Raw genomic sequence first — 18288 nt, 5'->3', positions numbered from 1 at the left:
ACCTATCACAGCGTGGTCCGGTGTGCCCCGGCTGGCATCGGTCACATATCAGCTCCCCTCGCGGGTCCACATGGCACGTGGGGCTGAAACTACGATGTTTTTGAGTAAGAAAAACAGGAAGTAGAAGAAAAAGAAAAGAAACACGTATCAACAGCCCCATCCTTCTGTCCCCCATAAACACAACAACATCACTGAGTTGAAAAAGAGGGAGAGTCCAGCTCCTGTCCCCCTCCTGATCCCAAAGATAGAGCAAGAGTTGGGCTGGGTCAGGGATAGGGTCCAGTGTTCCTGACAGAGGGCTGATGGAATGACTGGCCAGTCTATTTCAGAAGACACTGGATCCCAGGGCAGGAACGGTGGGGTAGCACTGCCTTTTTGGAATGTCAGAGGGAAGAAGCTTTCTTTAGCCACTGATTCTGCTACTATGGCCTAGTGTAGAGGAATGCTCAGCTGCTCAGCTCCTGGCCTGGGGGCACGCCGCTCCACTCTGGCCACCAGGGGATTACCACCCATTACCAGTGCTTGACTGGAGCTATTGTCTCTGGCCCTGTTCACAAGTAACCGACCTCAACATGGTGGAAACACAACAGATCTAGGCGACAGCACCGCCAGTCACGGTGGTGGATCCCCCCCCAAAAAACACAGGATTAGAGTCATGAAAATGAATTATAGGTAGGGAGAGGTCAGTATGGCTAGATAAGGATTCTGATTAAGTGTCATATAAACTTATTTCCATGTGAGATGTGATGACATACTTGTTGGACGGGATGTTGAGGGGGCAGGCGCAGGGCAGGCAGTCATTGGCTGTTCCCTTGGTAGCGTCCCCATAGAAACCAGGGATACATTCATCACAGTGGAATCCAGTGGTGTGGTCAGTGCAGCCCTGGGAATATACAGTAGGTTTAGTTAGGTTAACAACCATTCTTTCATTCTAGAACAATACCAATACACACTTTTTTTAGGAATACATCCACTACAAACCAGTTTTTCCAAGTAAAAATCTGGTGTAGAAAAAAAGAGAAGGAAGGGAAGTGCTGCTAAGGTACACAATGATATGTTTTTGTAGACAGAAGCTGCTAAGGTACACAATAGTAGGTTTTGGTAGACGAAAGTTACTAAGGTACACAATAGTAGGTTTTGGTAGACAGAAGCTGCTAAGGTTCTTGAATGGCGCAGCGGTCCAAGGCACTGCTTCTCAGTGCTAGAGGTGACACTACAGACCCTGGTTCAATTCCAGGCTGTATCACAACCAGCTGTGATTGTGAGTCGCATGGGGAGGCGCACAATTGGCCCAGTGTTGTCCGCGTTAGGGTTTGGCCGCAGCAGGCAGTCATTGTAAATAAGAATTTGTTCATAACTGAGTTGCCTAGTTAAATAAGGTACAAAAAAACAATAGTAGGTTTTTGTAGACAGAAGGTGCTCTTTGGTAAATAAAGGAGGACCAAGTCACTCTTCATATAATTCATTAAAATGCCTTTATTTGTATCGCATGTTCAATGGAAACAAAGTTTCGGCCATGCAGCCGAAATGCGTCTGAGTTTTTAACCTTTGTTTCCATTGAACATTCCACAGAAACGAAGGCATTTTGATTAATTATATGAAGAGTGCCTTGGTCCTCCTTTCTTTTTGATAAAAATCTGGTGAATTGTCATAATTTGTTTGAGTAGCAGCTGTGCTTGATTGGCAATGCAGCCACACGTGCGAATGCATGTTCAAAATTTGAGTATAATCTACAAAGAAACCCAAAGTTTTACTTGTCTCCTCTCCATAGCGTTGTCTGACAGGGATGGTCTGGTGAATAATTGGGAGAGACTTTGAGAGTCTGATGTTGCCAAATTAAACGTAATGCATTTCCCCATAGATTGGCATTAACCCAAACTCCGGTAATGCACCACTAATGAAATGAGGGCAGTTTTTTTGGGTCCACGCATCGTCAGCCCCAATAAAGCCTAAACGCTCTTGAGTCAATTGCAGATGTCTACTCAGCATAATCACCAGCATAGAGAAGATTTCTTGATTATGGGGGTGGGGAGGCTAATATTGGGTAATGGGGTTGATGTGAATGGGGGGAGGGGCGTGCGCTTACCCCCTTCCCCACACAAGACTGGCTCTGTGCCACTTGCTTGGCCTATTTGTTTCTCCAAATCATTTCCTGACTCTGTTAAAATGTCCAATCCCTAGTGGGATCAATCCTGAGAGCTTTTCTAGACGCAAGGCAGGCAGGCACACTCTACTGAGCAGGAGGAGGGTGGCCAGGGTTTAACTCACTCTCATGACATCATTTACAGGCACTAACCTGCCTGGGAGGAGACAACGCTAGGCCTCAGGGAAGTAGCCTACCGTAGACACCACACCACAGCTGACAGATTACTGCGCATGTTCGTTCCTAACCTACAGAAGTACAAAATACCTTATTCTCTCACAGGAATGGCGAACTCTTGAAATTCCTTTTGTCGCTACCGATTTGGACGATTGGATGCGCTAGCGCCTTTTGAACATTTTAGGGTATTGAAAAATATTCTCAGACTAATGTACGTGTTTTTTAAATCATTTGCATTTTTGTATTGTTGTATTTCTCGTGCTGCTGCCTTTAGTTTGTGTAATTTGTATCACTGCATTTTTGTGAAGCAGGGCTGCCCTTGAAATAAAGGACTTTGGTCTCAATGGACCTTACCTGCTTCAATAAAGATGAAAGCAATACAAATAAATAAACATCCCATCAACATCCCCATCTCCCTTCCACCTGCTCATAGCTGATATAAAATAAAACATCCCATCAACATCCCCATCTCCCTTCCACCTGCTCATAGCTGATATATAATAAAACATCCCATCAACATCCCCATCTCCCTTCCACCTGCTCATAGCTGATATATAATAAAACATCCCATCAACATCCCCATCTCCCTTCCACCTGCTCATAGCTGATATATAATAAAACATCCCATCACTGTTCAAGCAGTCCGTCTGTTTAATACTAAAGGAGGTCTAGTCTGTCTGAAGGCAGCTCAGACAGTGAGAGCAGAGCGGTGGGAGTGGTGCGCCAGAAGAAGGTGAGAGAGGTCAGAGAGCGCTAGCTAGCTGTTAGGATGAGGACAGACAGACAGCTGAGACTGGCCCCGGGCCCTCGGGACACAGCACTCCACTCAGCTCACGTCTATCTGAACACAGAGTCATGACAAATCTCCACAGGGTACACCCTGATATCTGTCTCCACCGACACAGCCCTGAGCAAAACACGCACAGGCTGCCGATGAAAAGAGGGAGCAGAAAGTCAATACGATAGAAAATGGTATCCTGGTTGGGAACCAACCAGCAACTCTCTTCAGGTGGAGGCTTAATCTTCACAAAAATCAGTGCTATAAGGATTTAACAGTGGTAATATTACCAAGCGTGGGATTGTTACAACACCTGGAGCACACGTATGCAAATATGATGTAACGCCATACGATGCCAGTAGGTGATGTCAGGAATTGTCTTCTGCGAACTATCAAACATGTCAGTCCAACAAATTGTCTCTGTTGATTGGCCAAGCTTCAAACACACAATAAACACTTTTTACTATCTCCAATGGTAGCATTTGCCATGCGCTGCGTCTTTAGGAGAGCACAGCTGTGACCTGTTGTAAGGTGAAACTAGGGAGCAGGTGCTGTGTCCACCATTAACGAGGGAGGAAGGAACATGTTAAAGTAGCTCAGTGGAATGGGACAGCTCTGAGAACTCACACCCCTGCGACTGACAGGGACAAGTCCCTGTGTGTTAGACAGTCAATGTAATATATATATATATATATATAAAAAAGAAATATGAATGTAACCTTTATTTAACTAGGCAAGCCAGCTAAGAACAAATTCTTATTTACAATGATGGCCAACCCCAGTCAAACCCTAACCCGGACGGCGCTGGGACAATTGGGACTCCCTATGGGACTCCCAATCACGGCCGGTTGTGATACAGCCTGGAATCGAACCAGGGTCTGTAGTGACGCCTCTAGCACTGAGATGCAGTGCCTTAGACCTCAGTGCCACTCAGGGGAAATAAGTGTATATTATGAGAGGATTATCATAGCCAATTGAAACGCTTTAATGAGAAATGTGTACATGTGAACTCTCCATTTCCTCCTTACACCCCCCCCCCCCACATCGTTTCTTGTCCAATGTACCAAGCATTGTCCAGTGATGTCATCACAGTCTGTGGCATGGCCTTGGCAGTCGCATGGTTCACACACTCCTTTGAACATGGTGCTGTTAACCCTTCGATGACCCGATGAACACATCTGCAACACAAACAGTCACCCAAGTATATCATTACTGTGAAAAACCGGGTACAGAATCTTGACAGTTTAAAGACACTGCTTTGTAGATGAATAAAAATGTAACGATGCAAAAACAAATCAAATGTCTCGAAGCTAAAGTGGAAAATGTGGAAATATAAATTACTATTTTTAGTCAGTGAGATTTGGTGTTTAATTGCCTCAGAAGCTGTTTTGCGGTTCATAATTAGACCTACAAAGCCGTAATTGATGCATCAATTTTGCTGCACTAAGTGCTTTGATTTGTACAGTTGGAGAGACATTTTTTATATCATTGTGTTTGTTTAAAAATGCATCAGGAATAGCAATACAATGAATTTGAAATGCTACATTCAGATCTTCAACGCAAATCATTGCCACTTTATATAATGTTTATACACCCTACATTACTCATCTCATATGTATATACTGTACTCTATACCATCTACTGCATCTTTCCTATGCCGTTCGGCCATCGCTCATTCATATATTTTTATGTACATATTCATATATTTTTATGTACTTATTCATTCCTTTACACTTGTGTGTATAAGGTAGTTGTTGTGAAATTGTTAGGTTAGATTACTTGTTAGATATTACTGCATGGTCGGAACTAGAAGCACAAGCATTTTGCCACACTCGCATTAACATCCGCTAACCATGTGTATGTGACAAATAAAATTTGATTTGATTTGAGTAAATTGTCAAAATAATTGAAGCAAGCAATTTCAGGTAAACAATGGCTGTTTTTATCTGAGTAGGTACACACACTAATCCAAAAGCAAAACATTAGTTCAAATTACAAGTAAGAGAATAGGGAATGCGCAAGCTTCACAATAGTACAATAGCCTTAAAATAAGCCTTAGAAACACAAGCTTTAGAAACACAAGCTTTATCAGCCATTTTGTCAACTCTCAGTAAATACTGTGTAGTTCAATGCACTCGTGGACATTGATCGGACACAACACACCGTCAGGCATCGCTTCAAAACATTTGTTATGAGGCTGAAAACAACGAGGTACACCCAGAGAAAGACAACAACAACAAACATGCCCTGTGTTTTGTCTCACTCTGCACTTTCTCTCTATACTGACCTTAGTAAAAAGTGCTACCCTGTCATACCTCTGCAGAGAGGAAGAAAGGAAGAGAGGAGAAAGAGACAGGAAAGAGAAAGGTGAAAACTACATTGAAGAAACAAAAGACTTGCTTAGATAAAGGAATGCCTACAAACAGTAAGAGCATAATGGTGAGCATAGAACAGCAAGGACGTTTTTCTCAAAGGATAAGGACAGAAACAAAGCACAAGGGAAAAACATTTTAAACACAAAGGACATAGAAAAACAACACATATAAATAGATATTAGACCCCTGGGCATTGGGTGAAGAGAGTATAAAACAATCACCAATATACGTACTATGAAGATTTACCCTTTCCATAAAGGTTATGCTATTGGATTTGTAGATATGAAACCTCAGGCAGCATCTTTCTTAGTACTCTGTACGTTTAATGGTTTTTCTGAGGGAGAAAGGATTAGTACTGAGCCGTGAGGCCACACAAGTGTCAGCGCACACTTCACAGCACGCCACCGCCGCTATTCACCGAGGTCACTTCCAGCATTCTCTCCCTCTCCAGCGCCTATCAAGACTTGATGATAACCGTGCATTCTATTTCATTCCCCCGCTCCCTGCCGCCTCCCCCACACACATTTGGTGTCAGCACAAAACGCCACATGCAGAAATCAATACCCGTCGCTTTTAAAAAAATAGAAAATACCGTTTTCAACCGAGAGTACAGATTACTGTAATAGCACACCCTTGTTTGTACCTGTATGTCAGCTTCTCTTTACACTTACACGCCAACTACGCTCCCGTAAGCATGCACGCACGCACACACCCAAACCTACCAATCACACACACTTCACAATGAATGGAAGTGAAAATGACACAGCAGCAGAGAGCCACTCTCACACAGCCGCTTTTCACTTTCTTTTATTTTCCTATCCCAAGAAAAACCACACAAAATTGCGGGGAAATAAAAGCTGTGATTTACCTCACAAGACGTTCCACCGTATCCAGGAGGACATTGACACATCTCCACAGCATTGGCCATCTTCTCACTCCTGGAGAATTCACTGGCCACCTCCAGACTTACAGAATGGAGCCTGGTAAAGAGAGGACAGATACAGGAAGACAGAACCAGAACATCACACTATTAGACAAGAGCATCAGGTCAACTTTTCAAATACAATCTAGACAAGATCAAATTACACGTTGAACATGAGAACACAGAGATCTGAAATGTTTCTCTCCAATCTGTCTTGCCAGACCTCATAACGACGTTCTCTAACATACAAATAACATCAAGCACAGAAGATTCCAGCTGATTTTGGCCTCTTGTGCCAAAGAGTGGATGTAGTGGCAGATCAGTGTGGATCAGCACAAAGGAGGGTGCAGTGTGCATGGTTACCTGTAGATGGCGACCTGCTCATTGCTGTGTGAGGCTCTGATGAGGAGGCTGCTCACATTAGTTAGAGCCATCATGAAATCTCTCTTGCTGACAGGCAGGCCTGTCTCCTGATTCTCAAAGTGGTCAGGGTAGAGCAGAGTTCTCTTTGTGCTTTCCGAGAAAGGGTACACCGGCAGACCGAACCGACTGTCAATCATTTTTATCCCGCCGCCCTGCAAGAGATGAAATGTCAGAGTTTTTTCCCCCTCGTTTGAGAGACAGCATCCATGTTGGTGCATGTATTTAATCGCCACATGCCAGAATGCGAAGTCTTGGCTCTGACTGTCAATATTGGCCATAAATGGAGCATGGGTACCACACATGAATAATACTCTATTCTGAGACACCATGAATAGCTCAATTGTATAAAGAGTGACATTTCCTGAAATGAGACTTGTCTTTGTGTCCAGATTGTTCATTGACTCAATAAGTGTGCGAGTTATTTTTCAATGTATGCATAGTCATTTATGTGTAGGTGTGAGCTGAAAGGAAATAGGAAATAGAGAGATCTGTGTGAGTATGTGTGCAAGAGAGAGAGAGAGAGAGAGAGAGAGAGAGAGAGAGAGAGAGATAAAGAAAGAGAGAGAGAGAGACGGAGTAGAGAGGGAATGCTGATTGTATACCGCCGATGGATGCATTGCCAGGTAGAATTTAAGGGTAAGATCTCCAAACACGCTGGTGGGAATCATCATAGAGGATTATTAGATGTTATTCATCTCGCCTGCTTATTTACTGTTCCAATGGCTGCTGGGAAATTACAATTTATGGGTGCCGGCCACTTTATTTGCACTGAATTAATGGAGTGTACACATGCAAAGCAGGGTTTAACTATCAATAATGACCTGTCATATATCCAGGCTCTTCCCCATATCACATATGACATGTGCTCTCCTCTCTGCAATATCTTAATAAATCCCAGTGACTGAGCTTAGGTGGCTGTCATCTGACACTAATGGGGCTGGGAATCTCTCCCTCAGACTCATAATACAAACATCTGTGTACAAACACCAGCATAACAAATACACACTGAAGATGAAGAGGGACGTCTCTGACCAACCTCTGATATCATCCAACAATCTGTAAACACAGGATATTTTGGATGGAAAAGGGTTGAAATTGTGTTGTCAGATTTATAGCCTTTAGCATTTTATCATTGATTGCACTAGAGAGCAGGCTCTCTTGCTGGTTTCCAGATCCTCTGGATAAACGACTTCTTCAGGCTTAACTCTGAGGTTGTAATCATGATCTGAGTTCTCCAGCTTTTGTAAAGAGGCCAAGAGGACATATCAATGTCACATCGGATTGGTGTGGCTGAATTTGGGGTTTGAATGATATCACTTATGTGTGTGCGTGACTGTGTATGTGTGTGTGTGTGTGTGTGTGTGACTGCATGTGCATGACTGCGTGTGTGTATCCCATTATTCAGAGTGCTTAAGGGAGAAAATCTTAAAACATTCCTCATGGATCACACACACACACACACAGACACAAATAAAAGACAGCGAATTAATCCTCTCACTGCACTCGGCTGACTGAAGATGAAAACGATGACAGATGAACCGCTGGTCCACGATGGAGCGTTAGTAAAAGGACACCTCGCTAGTGTAATAGCCTGAGAAGACAGAGAGAACAAATGACGGAGAAAATGTGCATATTGTGCATCACTCCCAAGGTCAGCGCCGATCGTCTCCTCCATGTCAGGAATGATTAAACGACGCTAAAATGAATCATTCAATTGATTCGCACACAGCTTCGGCAAAGTTGTGTGAACGACAACAACAAAAAACGATGGTGAGCCAGCTTCAAAGCGGGGTATTTTATTGGCTGTTCCACGACTGAGGGGCAGAAAGTGAAGTAGGTCTTGTCTTCGGAGCAGCGTAAGAATCGGATAGGCCTCAGAGAGCTTTTACTGTGAGATATATGCTGAGCACTGTACAAACTAACGCAGATGCATTGCAAATTTAGTATAGAGCTAGACCAACTGAATAGATACACTCTTCTCTGGGGCCCACTCTATGTTCATGATAATCAACAGCGGTTTTGTTATATGTTGTAATAAAAAAACACAAGCAGTCCTTGCTGTCATGTTGGATGATACAGCTTCGTCAACAGAGCGCTTGTTAGGAGCATTAATGTCTTCTCCGAGAAACATCTTCCTCACTTAATTTGATAGAAGGATCCTCACTTTGAAGAAATCATTATTTTATTGCTCTCACATTCTTCTCTTATTCTTGTCTAATTTGCAAGTTTGTATGGATTTCAGTAGACAACTCTGTAGATATTTAAACATGTTTTTTGTCTTTTACTATTCTATCCTAGCCTTCTTCTCTGATTAACCTCTTCATCTAAGTTACCCTTCAATGTCATGACGAAGGAATATTGGCAAAATGTATGGCTCACAGAATTAGAAAGGTCTGATCAGACGGGATTCTTAAAAGGAAGATATATTGGAGACAACATGAGACAACTAAGAGAAAAAATGGAAAACTATGAGAATACATGTAAACCAGGTATAATCTTTATAGCAAATTTTGAGAAAGCCTTTGCTACAGTACCTCTAGAATCTGATAATATGAGCCTGGATTTTTTTATAGGATCTCTCATAAAATGGGTAAAAGTCATGTACAATAACCCTTTATGTAAAATAATAAATAACTGTTACTTCTCAGAAATGTTTTAGCTGTCAAGAGGCGTAAATCAAGGTTGCCTTCTATCACCATACCTATTTATTATGGCCATTATGGCGATAAAAATCAGATCCAGTGATAACATTAAGGGCCTAAAAATTAAGGGATTAGAGACAAAATTATTAATTTACGCAGATAATTCAAGTTTTCACTTGAGTCCTCAATCTTCAACCTTGAAGGGCCTTGTTGAGTACCTGGATAACTTCTCCAGTTTCTCTGGACTAAAACCAAACTATGATAAGTGTTACAGATGGGTCTCTAAAAGATACAAACTTGTAACTGCCATGTGGTCTCCCGATTAAATGGGCAAATGGTGAAGTTGATGTGCTTGGTGTACATATCCCGTAAAAATGTAACGTTGTTGCAAATAACTTTGATAAAAAACTTTGTAGAATAGATAGGATATTGAAACTGTGGAGAGGGAAACACCTGTCCATCTACAGGAAAATGATCCTAATTAACCCCGTAGTGATATCACAGTATATGAATCCAATCATGACTTTACCGACTCCAGGAGAATCTTTTTTCAAGTCAAGAAAAAAAACCATGTCATTTTGTCTGGAATGGCAAACCAGTTAAATGGGCATATTTATCTAATGAACATGAGTTTGAATTGTTAAAACTGCTGCCAATCAAAAACCATTCATGGCTTAAAATAACTAGCATAAATCATAAAATGTACCAATTTCACTTAAGGTTGAGAGGTTTGACAGGTTGGGAAGTTGGGAACAGATTTTTTTTATGTCCCAATACCATGGCAACCAGTTTATGAACTGATATACAAAACAACAGTTGACGCATCAATCCGTTCATTTCAATTTAAACAATTATATACAATTATATTCACAAAAAGAATGCTGAATAAATGGGGCATTGAACAGTCAGCCCTGTACAGACTCTGCAACGAAGAAACAGAATCAATAGATCATTTCTTTTGGTACTGCACTTCGGTAGCTCACTTTTGGAGTCAGGTCCAGGAGTAGTTATTGAGTCATAATGTCTGTGTTCAGATGGACCTACAAATGGGAAATATGATTATACTCCTAGGTAAAGTATTTATTTTTAGGGTAAACTTGGTAGAAATTGTACAAATAGAGAGGCTCAAGGCCCTTTTGAGACATCACACTAAAATAGAATAATGTACACTGCTCCATAAAATAAAGGGAACACTTAAACAACACAATGTAACTCCAAGTCAATCACACTTCTGTGAAATCAAACTGTCCACTTAGGAAGCAACACTGATTGACAATAAATTTCACATGCTGTTGTGCAAATGGAATAGACAACCGGTGGAAATTATAGGCAATTAGCAAGACACCCCCAATAAAGGAGTGGTTCTGCAGGTTGGGACCACAGACCACTTCTCAGTTCCTATGCTTCCTGGCTGATGTTTTGGTCACTTTTGAATGTTGGCGGTGCTTTCACTCTAGTGGTAGCATGAGACGGAGTCTACAACCCACACAAGTGGCTCAGGTAGTGCAGCTCATCCAGGATGGCACATCAATGCGAGCTGTGGCAAGAAGGTTTGCTGTGTCTGTCAGCGTAGTGTCCAGAGCATGGAGGCGCTACCAGGAGACAGGCCAGTACATCAGGAGACGTGGAGGAGGCCGTAGGAGGGCAACAACCCAGCAGCAGGACCGCTACCTCCGCCTTTGTGCAAGGAGGAGCAGGAGAAGCACTGCCAGAGCCCTGCAAAATGACCTCCAGCAGGCCACAAATGTGCATGTGTCTGCTCAAACAGTCAGAAACAGACTCCATGAGGGTGGTATGAGGGCCCGACGTCCACAGGTGGGGGTTGTGCTTACAGCCCAACACCGTGCAGGACGTTTGGCATTTGCCACAGAACACCAACATTGGCAAATTCGCCACTGGCGCCCTGTGCTCTTCACAGATGAAAGCAGGTTCACACTGAGCACGTGACAGACGTGACAGAGTCTGGAGACGCCGTGGAGAACGTTCTGCTGCCTGCAACATCCTCCAGCATGACCGGTTTGGCGGTGGGTCAGTCACGGTGTGGGGTGCATTTCTTTGGGGGGCCGCACAGCCCTCCATGTGCTCGCCAGAGGTAGCCTGACTGCCATTAGGTACCAAGATGAGATCCTCAGACCCCTTGTGAGACCATATGCTGGTGCGGTTGGCCCTGGGTTCCTGCTAATGCAAGACAATGCTAGACCTCATGTGGCTGGAATGTGTCAGCAGTTCCTGCAAGAGGAAGGCATTGATGCTATGGACTGGCCCGCCCGTTCCCCAGACCTGAATCCAATCGAGCACATCTGGGACATCATGTCTCGCTCCATCCACCAACGCCACGTTGCACCACAGACTGTCCAGGAGTTGGCGGATGCTTTAGTCCAGGTCTGGGAGGAGATCCCTCAGGAGACCATCCGCCACCTCATCAGGAGCATGCCCAGGCGTTGTAGGGAGGTCATACAGGCACGTGGAGGCCACACACACTACTGAGCCTCATTTTGACTTGTTTTAAGGACATTACATCAAAGTTGGATCAGCCTGTAGTGTGGTTTTCCAAATCCAGACCTCCATGGGTTGATAAATTGGATTTCCATTGATTATTTTTGTGTGATTTTGTTGTCAGCACATTCAACTATGTAAAGAAAAAAGTATTTAATAAGATTATTTCTTTCATTCAGATCTAGGATGTGTTGTTTAAGTGTTCCCTTTATTTTTTTGAGCAGTATATTTCAAAGGAAATAGTAAATGGTGGTGTACTGGGAAGGATGGGTAGTCTTTGGACATCTGAGGGGTGGAATTAATATTAGATGGATTGGTTGATTTGACGATGCACTTGGAGTCCAGTACAAATTGGAGAAGGCTATACTGTATTACAGTACCAGTACCAGTAATAGTTTGGACACACCTACTCATTCAAGGGTTTTTCTTCATTTTTGCTATTTTCTACATCTAAACTATGAAATAACACATATGGAATCATGCAGTAACCAAAAAAAGTGTTAAACACATTATAATAGATTTTAGATTTTAGATTCTTCAAAGTAGTCACCTTTTGTCTTGACGACATCTTTGCACACGCTTGCCATTCTCTCAACCAGCTTCATGAGGAATGCTTTTCCAACAGTAGAATGAGTTCCCACATATGCTGAGCACTTGTTGGCTGCTTTTCACTCTGCGGTCCAACTCATCCCAAACCATCTCAATTGGGTTGAGGTCGGGTGATTGTGGAGGCCAGGTCATCTGATGCAGCATTCCATCACTCTCATTCTTGGTCAAATAGGCCTTACACAGCCTGGAGGTGTGTTTTGGGTCATTGTCCTGCTGAAAAACAAATGATAGTCCCATGACGCGCAAACCAGATGGGATGGCATATCACTGCAGAATGCTGTGGTAGCCATGCTGGTTAAGTGTGCCTTGAATTCTAAATAAGTCACTGACAGTGGCACCAGCAAAGCACCCCCACACCATCACACCTCCTCCTCCATGCTTCATGGTGGGAACCACACATGCAGAGATCATCCGTTCACCTACTCTGCGTCTCACAAAGACACCGCGGTTGGAACCAAACATCTCAAATTTGGACTCATCAGACCAAAGGACAGATTTCCATGTCCATTTCTCGTGTTTCTTGGGCTAAGCAAGTCTCTTCTTATTATTGGTGTCCTTTAGTAGTGTTTTTTTTGCAGCAATTCAACCATGAAGGCCAGATTCATGCAGTCTCCTCTGAACAGTTGATGTTGAGATGTGTCTGCTACTTGAACTCAGTGAAGCATTTATTTGGGCTGCAATTTCGGAGGTGCGATTAACTCTAATGAACTTATCCTCTGGTGGTCCTCATGAGAGCCAGTTTCATCATAGCGCTTGATGGTTTTTGCGACTGCACTTGCACTTTCAAAGTTCTTGAAATCTTCTGGATTGACTGACCTTCATGTCTTAAAGTAATGATGTTTCTCTTTGCTTATTTGAGCTGTTCTTGCCATAATATAGACTTGGGTTTTTACCAAATAGGACTATCTTCTCTATACCGCCCCTACCTTGTCACAACACAACTGATTGGCTCAAACGCATTAAGAAGGAAAGAAATTCCACAAATGAACTATTAACAGGGCACACCTGTCAATTGAAATGCATTCCAGGTGACTACCTCATGAAGCTGGTTGAGAGAATGGCAAGAGTGTGCAAAGCTGTCATCAAGGCAAAGGGTGGCTACTTTGATGTTATTTGTATTAATTTATATTTTGATTTCTTTAACACTTTTTTGGTTACTACATGATTCCATATGTGTTACTTCAAAGTGTTGATGTCTTCACTATTATTCTACAACGTAGAAAATAATAAAACTAAAGAAAACTCCTGGAATGAGTAGGTGTGTCCAAACGTTTTACTGGTACTGTATATATATGGAATTTTTATGTTTCCCCTTGGTCCTCCAACCAGGGGTGGTGTTGGGAAATAAATATAAAGGGGATCAGAAATGTGCAACTAATGTTATTTTATAGACTAAACTGTCTCCTAGTTTCATAGCTGATCTATCCTCATAATTATTATTTTTTAAAGATACCCTCTGTGAGAAAGATAGATAGAGCTCTGCCATGGGGACCAGCAGGAATGTGTAAAACAACGCATATGGGACACAAAAGACTGTAGTACTACTAAGCTGAGTTCATTTTTGGAGGATCAGCTAATGACAGCCAGATGCTGTCAAACACTATGAGCCCACACGCACGCATAGGCACACACACAGACACACACACACACACACACACACACACACACACACACCACACACACACACACACACACACACACACACACACAGACATGCACACACACAGATTATCCACAACACATTGCTTTGCGCCAAACCACTTTTTAAATGAAACCAGACATAGCATGCAGACATGTCTGGAGTGAACTTCAAAAAATGCTGAAAGGATCTTTGAAACTGAAAAGGGACATGTCACATGATCAGTCTAGGCCAATCAGGTTGAACATGACTTGGAACAACATTCTCTATGGGAGCACTTGCTCTATGAAGGAGTTTGTGTTGGCACCTAACTTAACACGTGTGATCGCATAGTGTCCATAATGAGGCTATTAGCACTTACCTCTATTATGACATTAGGAGAAGAGTTAACCCTAATGTCCTGGTCTTTCTCCCCTGCATCATACGAGACTGTATAGACAAGACTTCCTCCATAGGCTGGGAGCTGTAAACAAACAGAAGTCAACATTTTATTTACTGTGCACAGTGAAAGTTTACACACCTCTTGCAGAGTTTTCAAATTTTGTCGCCGTAAAATAAATCATATTTTTTTCTACTGATCTACACAACCTGCTCCACATTTTCAAAGTGAAAAAAAGTATTACAGAACATTTTCTGAATAAATTAAAGATAGAAAACAAAGATGTCTTGATTGCGTATTTCTTCACACCCCAGAGGTAATACTTGGTGGAAGAACCTTTGGCAGCAATTACAGCTGTGAATCATTTTGAATAAGATTATACCAACTTTCCACAACTCTTAGGGCAACATATAGTGTTGTGATGCAAAAATTCTAGCAAATAAATAGCTCATAGGATAAAAAAGTTATTGTCAGATATTATTCATCCTAATCAGACAGGTTTTTTACATGGACGATAATTTGAGATAATATTAAACAAGTACTGGAAACAATAGAACACAACGAAAAATCCAAGAAACCAGACCTGGTATTCATAGCCGACTGGAATTTATATGCTGTATAAATGCCTGGAATATTTCAATTTTGGAGAATCTCTTATAAAATGGGTTAAAGTTATGTATAGTAACCCTAGGTGTAAAATAGTAAATAATGGCTACTTCTCAGAAAGTATTATACTGTCAAGTGGAGTAAAACAAGGTTGTCAACTATCTGCATATCTACTTATTATGGCCATTGAAATGTTAGCTATAAAAATCATATCCAACAATATTATCAAAGGGCTAGAAATCCAGGGCTTAAAAACAAAAGTGTCATTGTACACTGATGATTCATGTTTTCTTTTAAATCCACAACTTTGATCCCTCCACAGCCTCATAGAGGATCTAGATAATGTTCTAATGTCTCTGGATTACAACCAAATTATGATAATGATTATGATATTACGTATTGTATCACAAAAAATACAAATGTTACATTACTGTGTATTTTACCAATAAAATGGTCTGATGGTGAAGTGGACATACTTGGTATTCATATCCCGAAAGAATAGATACGATCTTGCTACCATGGAAAGGAAAATACCTGTCTATTTGTGGAAAAATCACCCAGATTAACTACTTAGTCATATCCCAGAAATTAGGTTGCAGAAGTCTAAGGAGGGTTTTCCTCTAACTTTTTACCTGAGGTTTGCTCCTTTCAGATTTATTTTCATCCTGACAATCTCCCCAGTCCTTGTCAATGACAAGCATACCAATAACATCCTGCTGCCAACACAATACTTAAAAATACAAAGGGATCAATAACATTGCATTCAGTCCATATTACTGGCCTGCATGACAAAGTGAAAATAAAAAAGCCTGTGTTAAAAAATCCATTCCAAAACATCCATTCTGTTTGCAACAAGGCTGTTAAGTAATACTGCAAGACGACATGGCATATAAATTAACATTTTGGCCTAAATTAAAAACGACTGGTTTGGGTCAAATCCAATACAACTAAACACAGAGTAAAACTCTCTTTATTTTCCAGTATTGTGGTGGCAGAATCCTGTTATGGGTATGCTTGTCATTGGCAGGGACTGAAAGGATGAAAATAAATCTGAAATGAGAAAAGCCCATGTAAAAAGTTAGAGGAAAACCCTCCTTAGACTTCTGCAAACCTAACCCTGGGATAAAGTTGTATTTCTCAGCTAGACAATTACACAAAATGTAATGCCAAAGACACACCAGAATGGCTTCCCAAAGGTATTGAGCCTTCCTGAATGGTCCAGTCTCAGTCCTGTTTAAATTTGCTTGAAAATCAGAAAAAGGGATTGAATATTGCTGTCCATCAATGATTCCCAACCAAATTTTATGAGCTTGAGCAGTTTTGACAGAAACAATGGATAAATTGTATGTTGTCGTAATAGTTGTGCAGTTTGTAGAATCTTATTCCAAATTATTCACAGCTGTAATGGCTGCCAAAGGTGCTTGGGGTCATTGTCCATTTAGAAGACCCATTTGCGACCAAGCTTTAACTTCCTGACTGATGTCTTGAGATGATGTTTCACTATATCCACCTAATTTTCCTTCCTCATGATGCCATTTATTTTGTGAAGTGCACCAGTCCCTCCTGCAGCAAAGCACCCCCACAACACGATGCTGCCACCCCCGTGCTTCACAGTTGGGATGGTGTTCTTCGGCTTGCAAGCCTCCCCCTTTCTCCTTCAAACATAACGATGGTCATTATGGCCAAACAGTTCTATTTTTGTTTCGTCAGACCAGAGGACATGTCTCCAAAAAGTACGATCTTCGTCCCCATGTGCAGTTGCAAACCGTAGTCTGGCTTTTTATGGTGGTTTTGGAGCAGTGGCTTCTTCCTTGCTGAGCGGCCTTTCAGGTTATGTCGATATAGGACTCGTTTTACTGTGGATATAGATACTTTTGTACCTGTTTCCTCCAGCATCGTCACAAGGTCCTTTACTGTTGTTCTGGGATTGATTTGCACTTTCGCACCAAAGTACGTTCATCTCTAGGCGACAGAATGCGTCTCCTTCCTGAGCGGTATGATGGCTGCATGGTCCCATGGTGTTTATACTTGCGTACTATTGTTTGTACAGATGAATGTGGTAGCTTCAGGCGTTCGGAAACTGCTCCCAAGGATGAACCAGACTTGTGTAGGTCAACAACAAAAAACTTCTGAGGTCTTGGCTGATTTCTTTAGATTTTCCTATGATGCCATGCAAAGAGGCACTGAGTTTGAAGGTAAGCCATGAAATACATCCACAGGTACACCTCCAATTGACTCAAATGTTGTCAATTAGCCTATCAGAAGCATCTAAAGCCATTACATAATTTTCTGGAATTTTCCAAGCTGTTTAAAGGCACAGTCAACTTAGTGTATGTAAACTTCTGACCCACTGGAATTGTGATACAGTGAATTATAAGTGAAATAATCTGTCTGTAAACAATTGTTGGAAAAATGACTTGTGTCATGCACAAAGTAGATGTCCTAACCGACTTGCCAAAACTATATTTTGTTAACAAGAAATTTGTGGCGTGGTTGAAAAACGAGTTTTAATGACTCCAACCTCAGTGCATGTAAACTTCCGACTTCAACTGTATGTGTATAGCGACTGTATATGATAACTTGCACTGCATAGAACAGAAAGTCTTACCACCATCAAATGCACTTTTACAGTTTAATAGCATGTAAAGACAAGGACCGAGATTACGTCTGCATGCATAGTGAGGGTTATAGGAGTTATTGCATTATTACTTAGCTTGGATATAATACTTAGCTAAAATGATCTAGAGTCCCCTTTAAAACCCAGTGAAGTGTGAAATGACCCAACACCAACAACAAATCTCCACTCCTCTTCAGTGACATTACGAGCTGTGTGTAATGATCGTTAAGGGACAGGTTTTATAGCAGGACACACTACCCATGCCAGGCAGTAATACTGACGAGGCTGTACTAGACAGATGCATTACAATCAGCTTTTAAACAAAGATCCTTAAAGATGGACACAGTTACAGGCACTGTGCTCTTGAAGATTAGGATGCCTACTTTGCCACAGCCACAAGTGTGTTTTGTTCCAATGATGACTGCATTCCTAAAATGTAGGGCGTCTTGTCTGTACAGTTGAGCACACATTCTCGGATCCAG

At 41.9% G+C, this 18288-nt stretch overlaps 1 protein-coding gene across 12 annotated transcripts in view; it reads right to left on the bottom strand.

Moving 5' to 3' along the window:
* The window catches only part of lama2 (laminin, alpha 2), a 143707-nt gene that overhangs the window by 71921 nt on the left and 53498 nt on the right, over positions 1–18288 (bottom strand). For 7 of the 12 annotated variants that reach the window (XM_082976824.1, XM_082976827.1, XM_082976825.1 and 4 more), the window contains exons 13-19: positions 14566–14667; positions 6759–6970; positions 6342–6453; positions 5386–5415; positions 4163–4276; positions 756–883; positions 3–89 (exon numbers count right to left, since the gene is read on the bottom strand). In XM_082976824.1, coding sequence (XP_082832950.1) covers positions 3–89; positions 756–883; positions 4163–4276; positions 5386–5415; positions 6342–6453; positions 6759–6970; positions 14566–14667 — 785 coding nt within the window. The remainder of the gene's footprint in view (positions 1–2; positions 90–755; positions 884–4162; positions 4277–5385; positions 5416–6341; positions 6454–6758; positions 6971–14565; positions 14668–18288) is intronic. The other 5 variants (XM_082976826.1, XM_082976834.1, XM_082976835.1 and 2 more) reach the window with 1 other exon arrangement.

Source organism: Salmo salar, chromosome 06, assembly GCF_965601325.2.
Source record: "Salmo salar chromosome 06, fSalSal1, whole genome shotgun sequence".
NCBI classification, from domain to species: Eukaryota; Metazoa; Chordata; class Actinopteri; order Salmoniformes; family Salmonidae; genus Salmo; species Salmo salar.
This window is presented reverse-complemented; position numbering and strand designations above follow the sequence as displayed.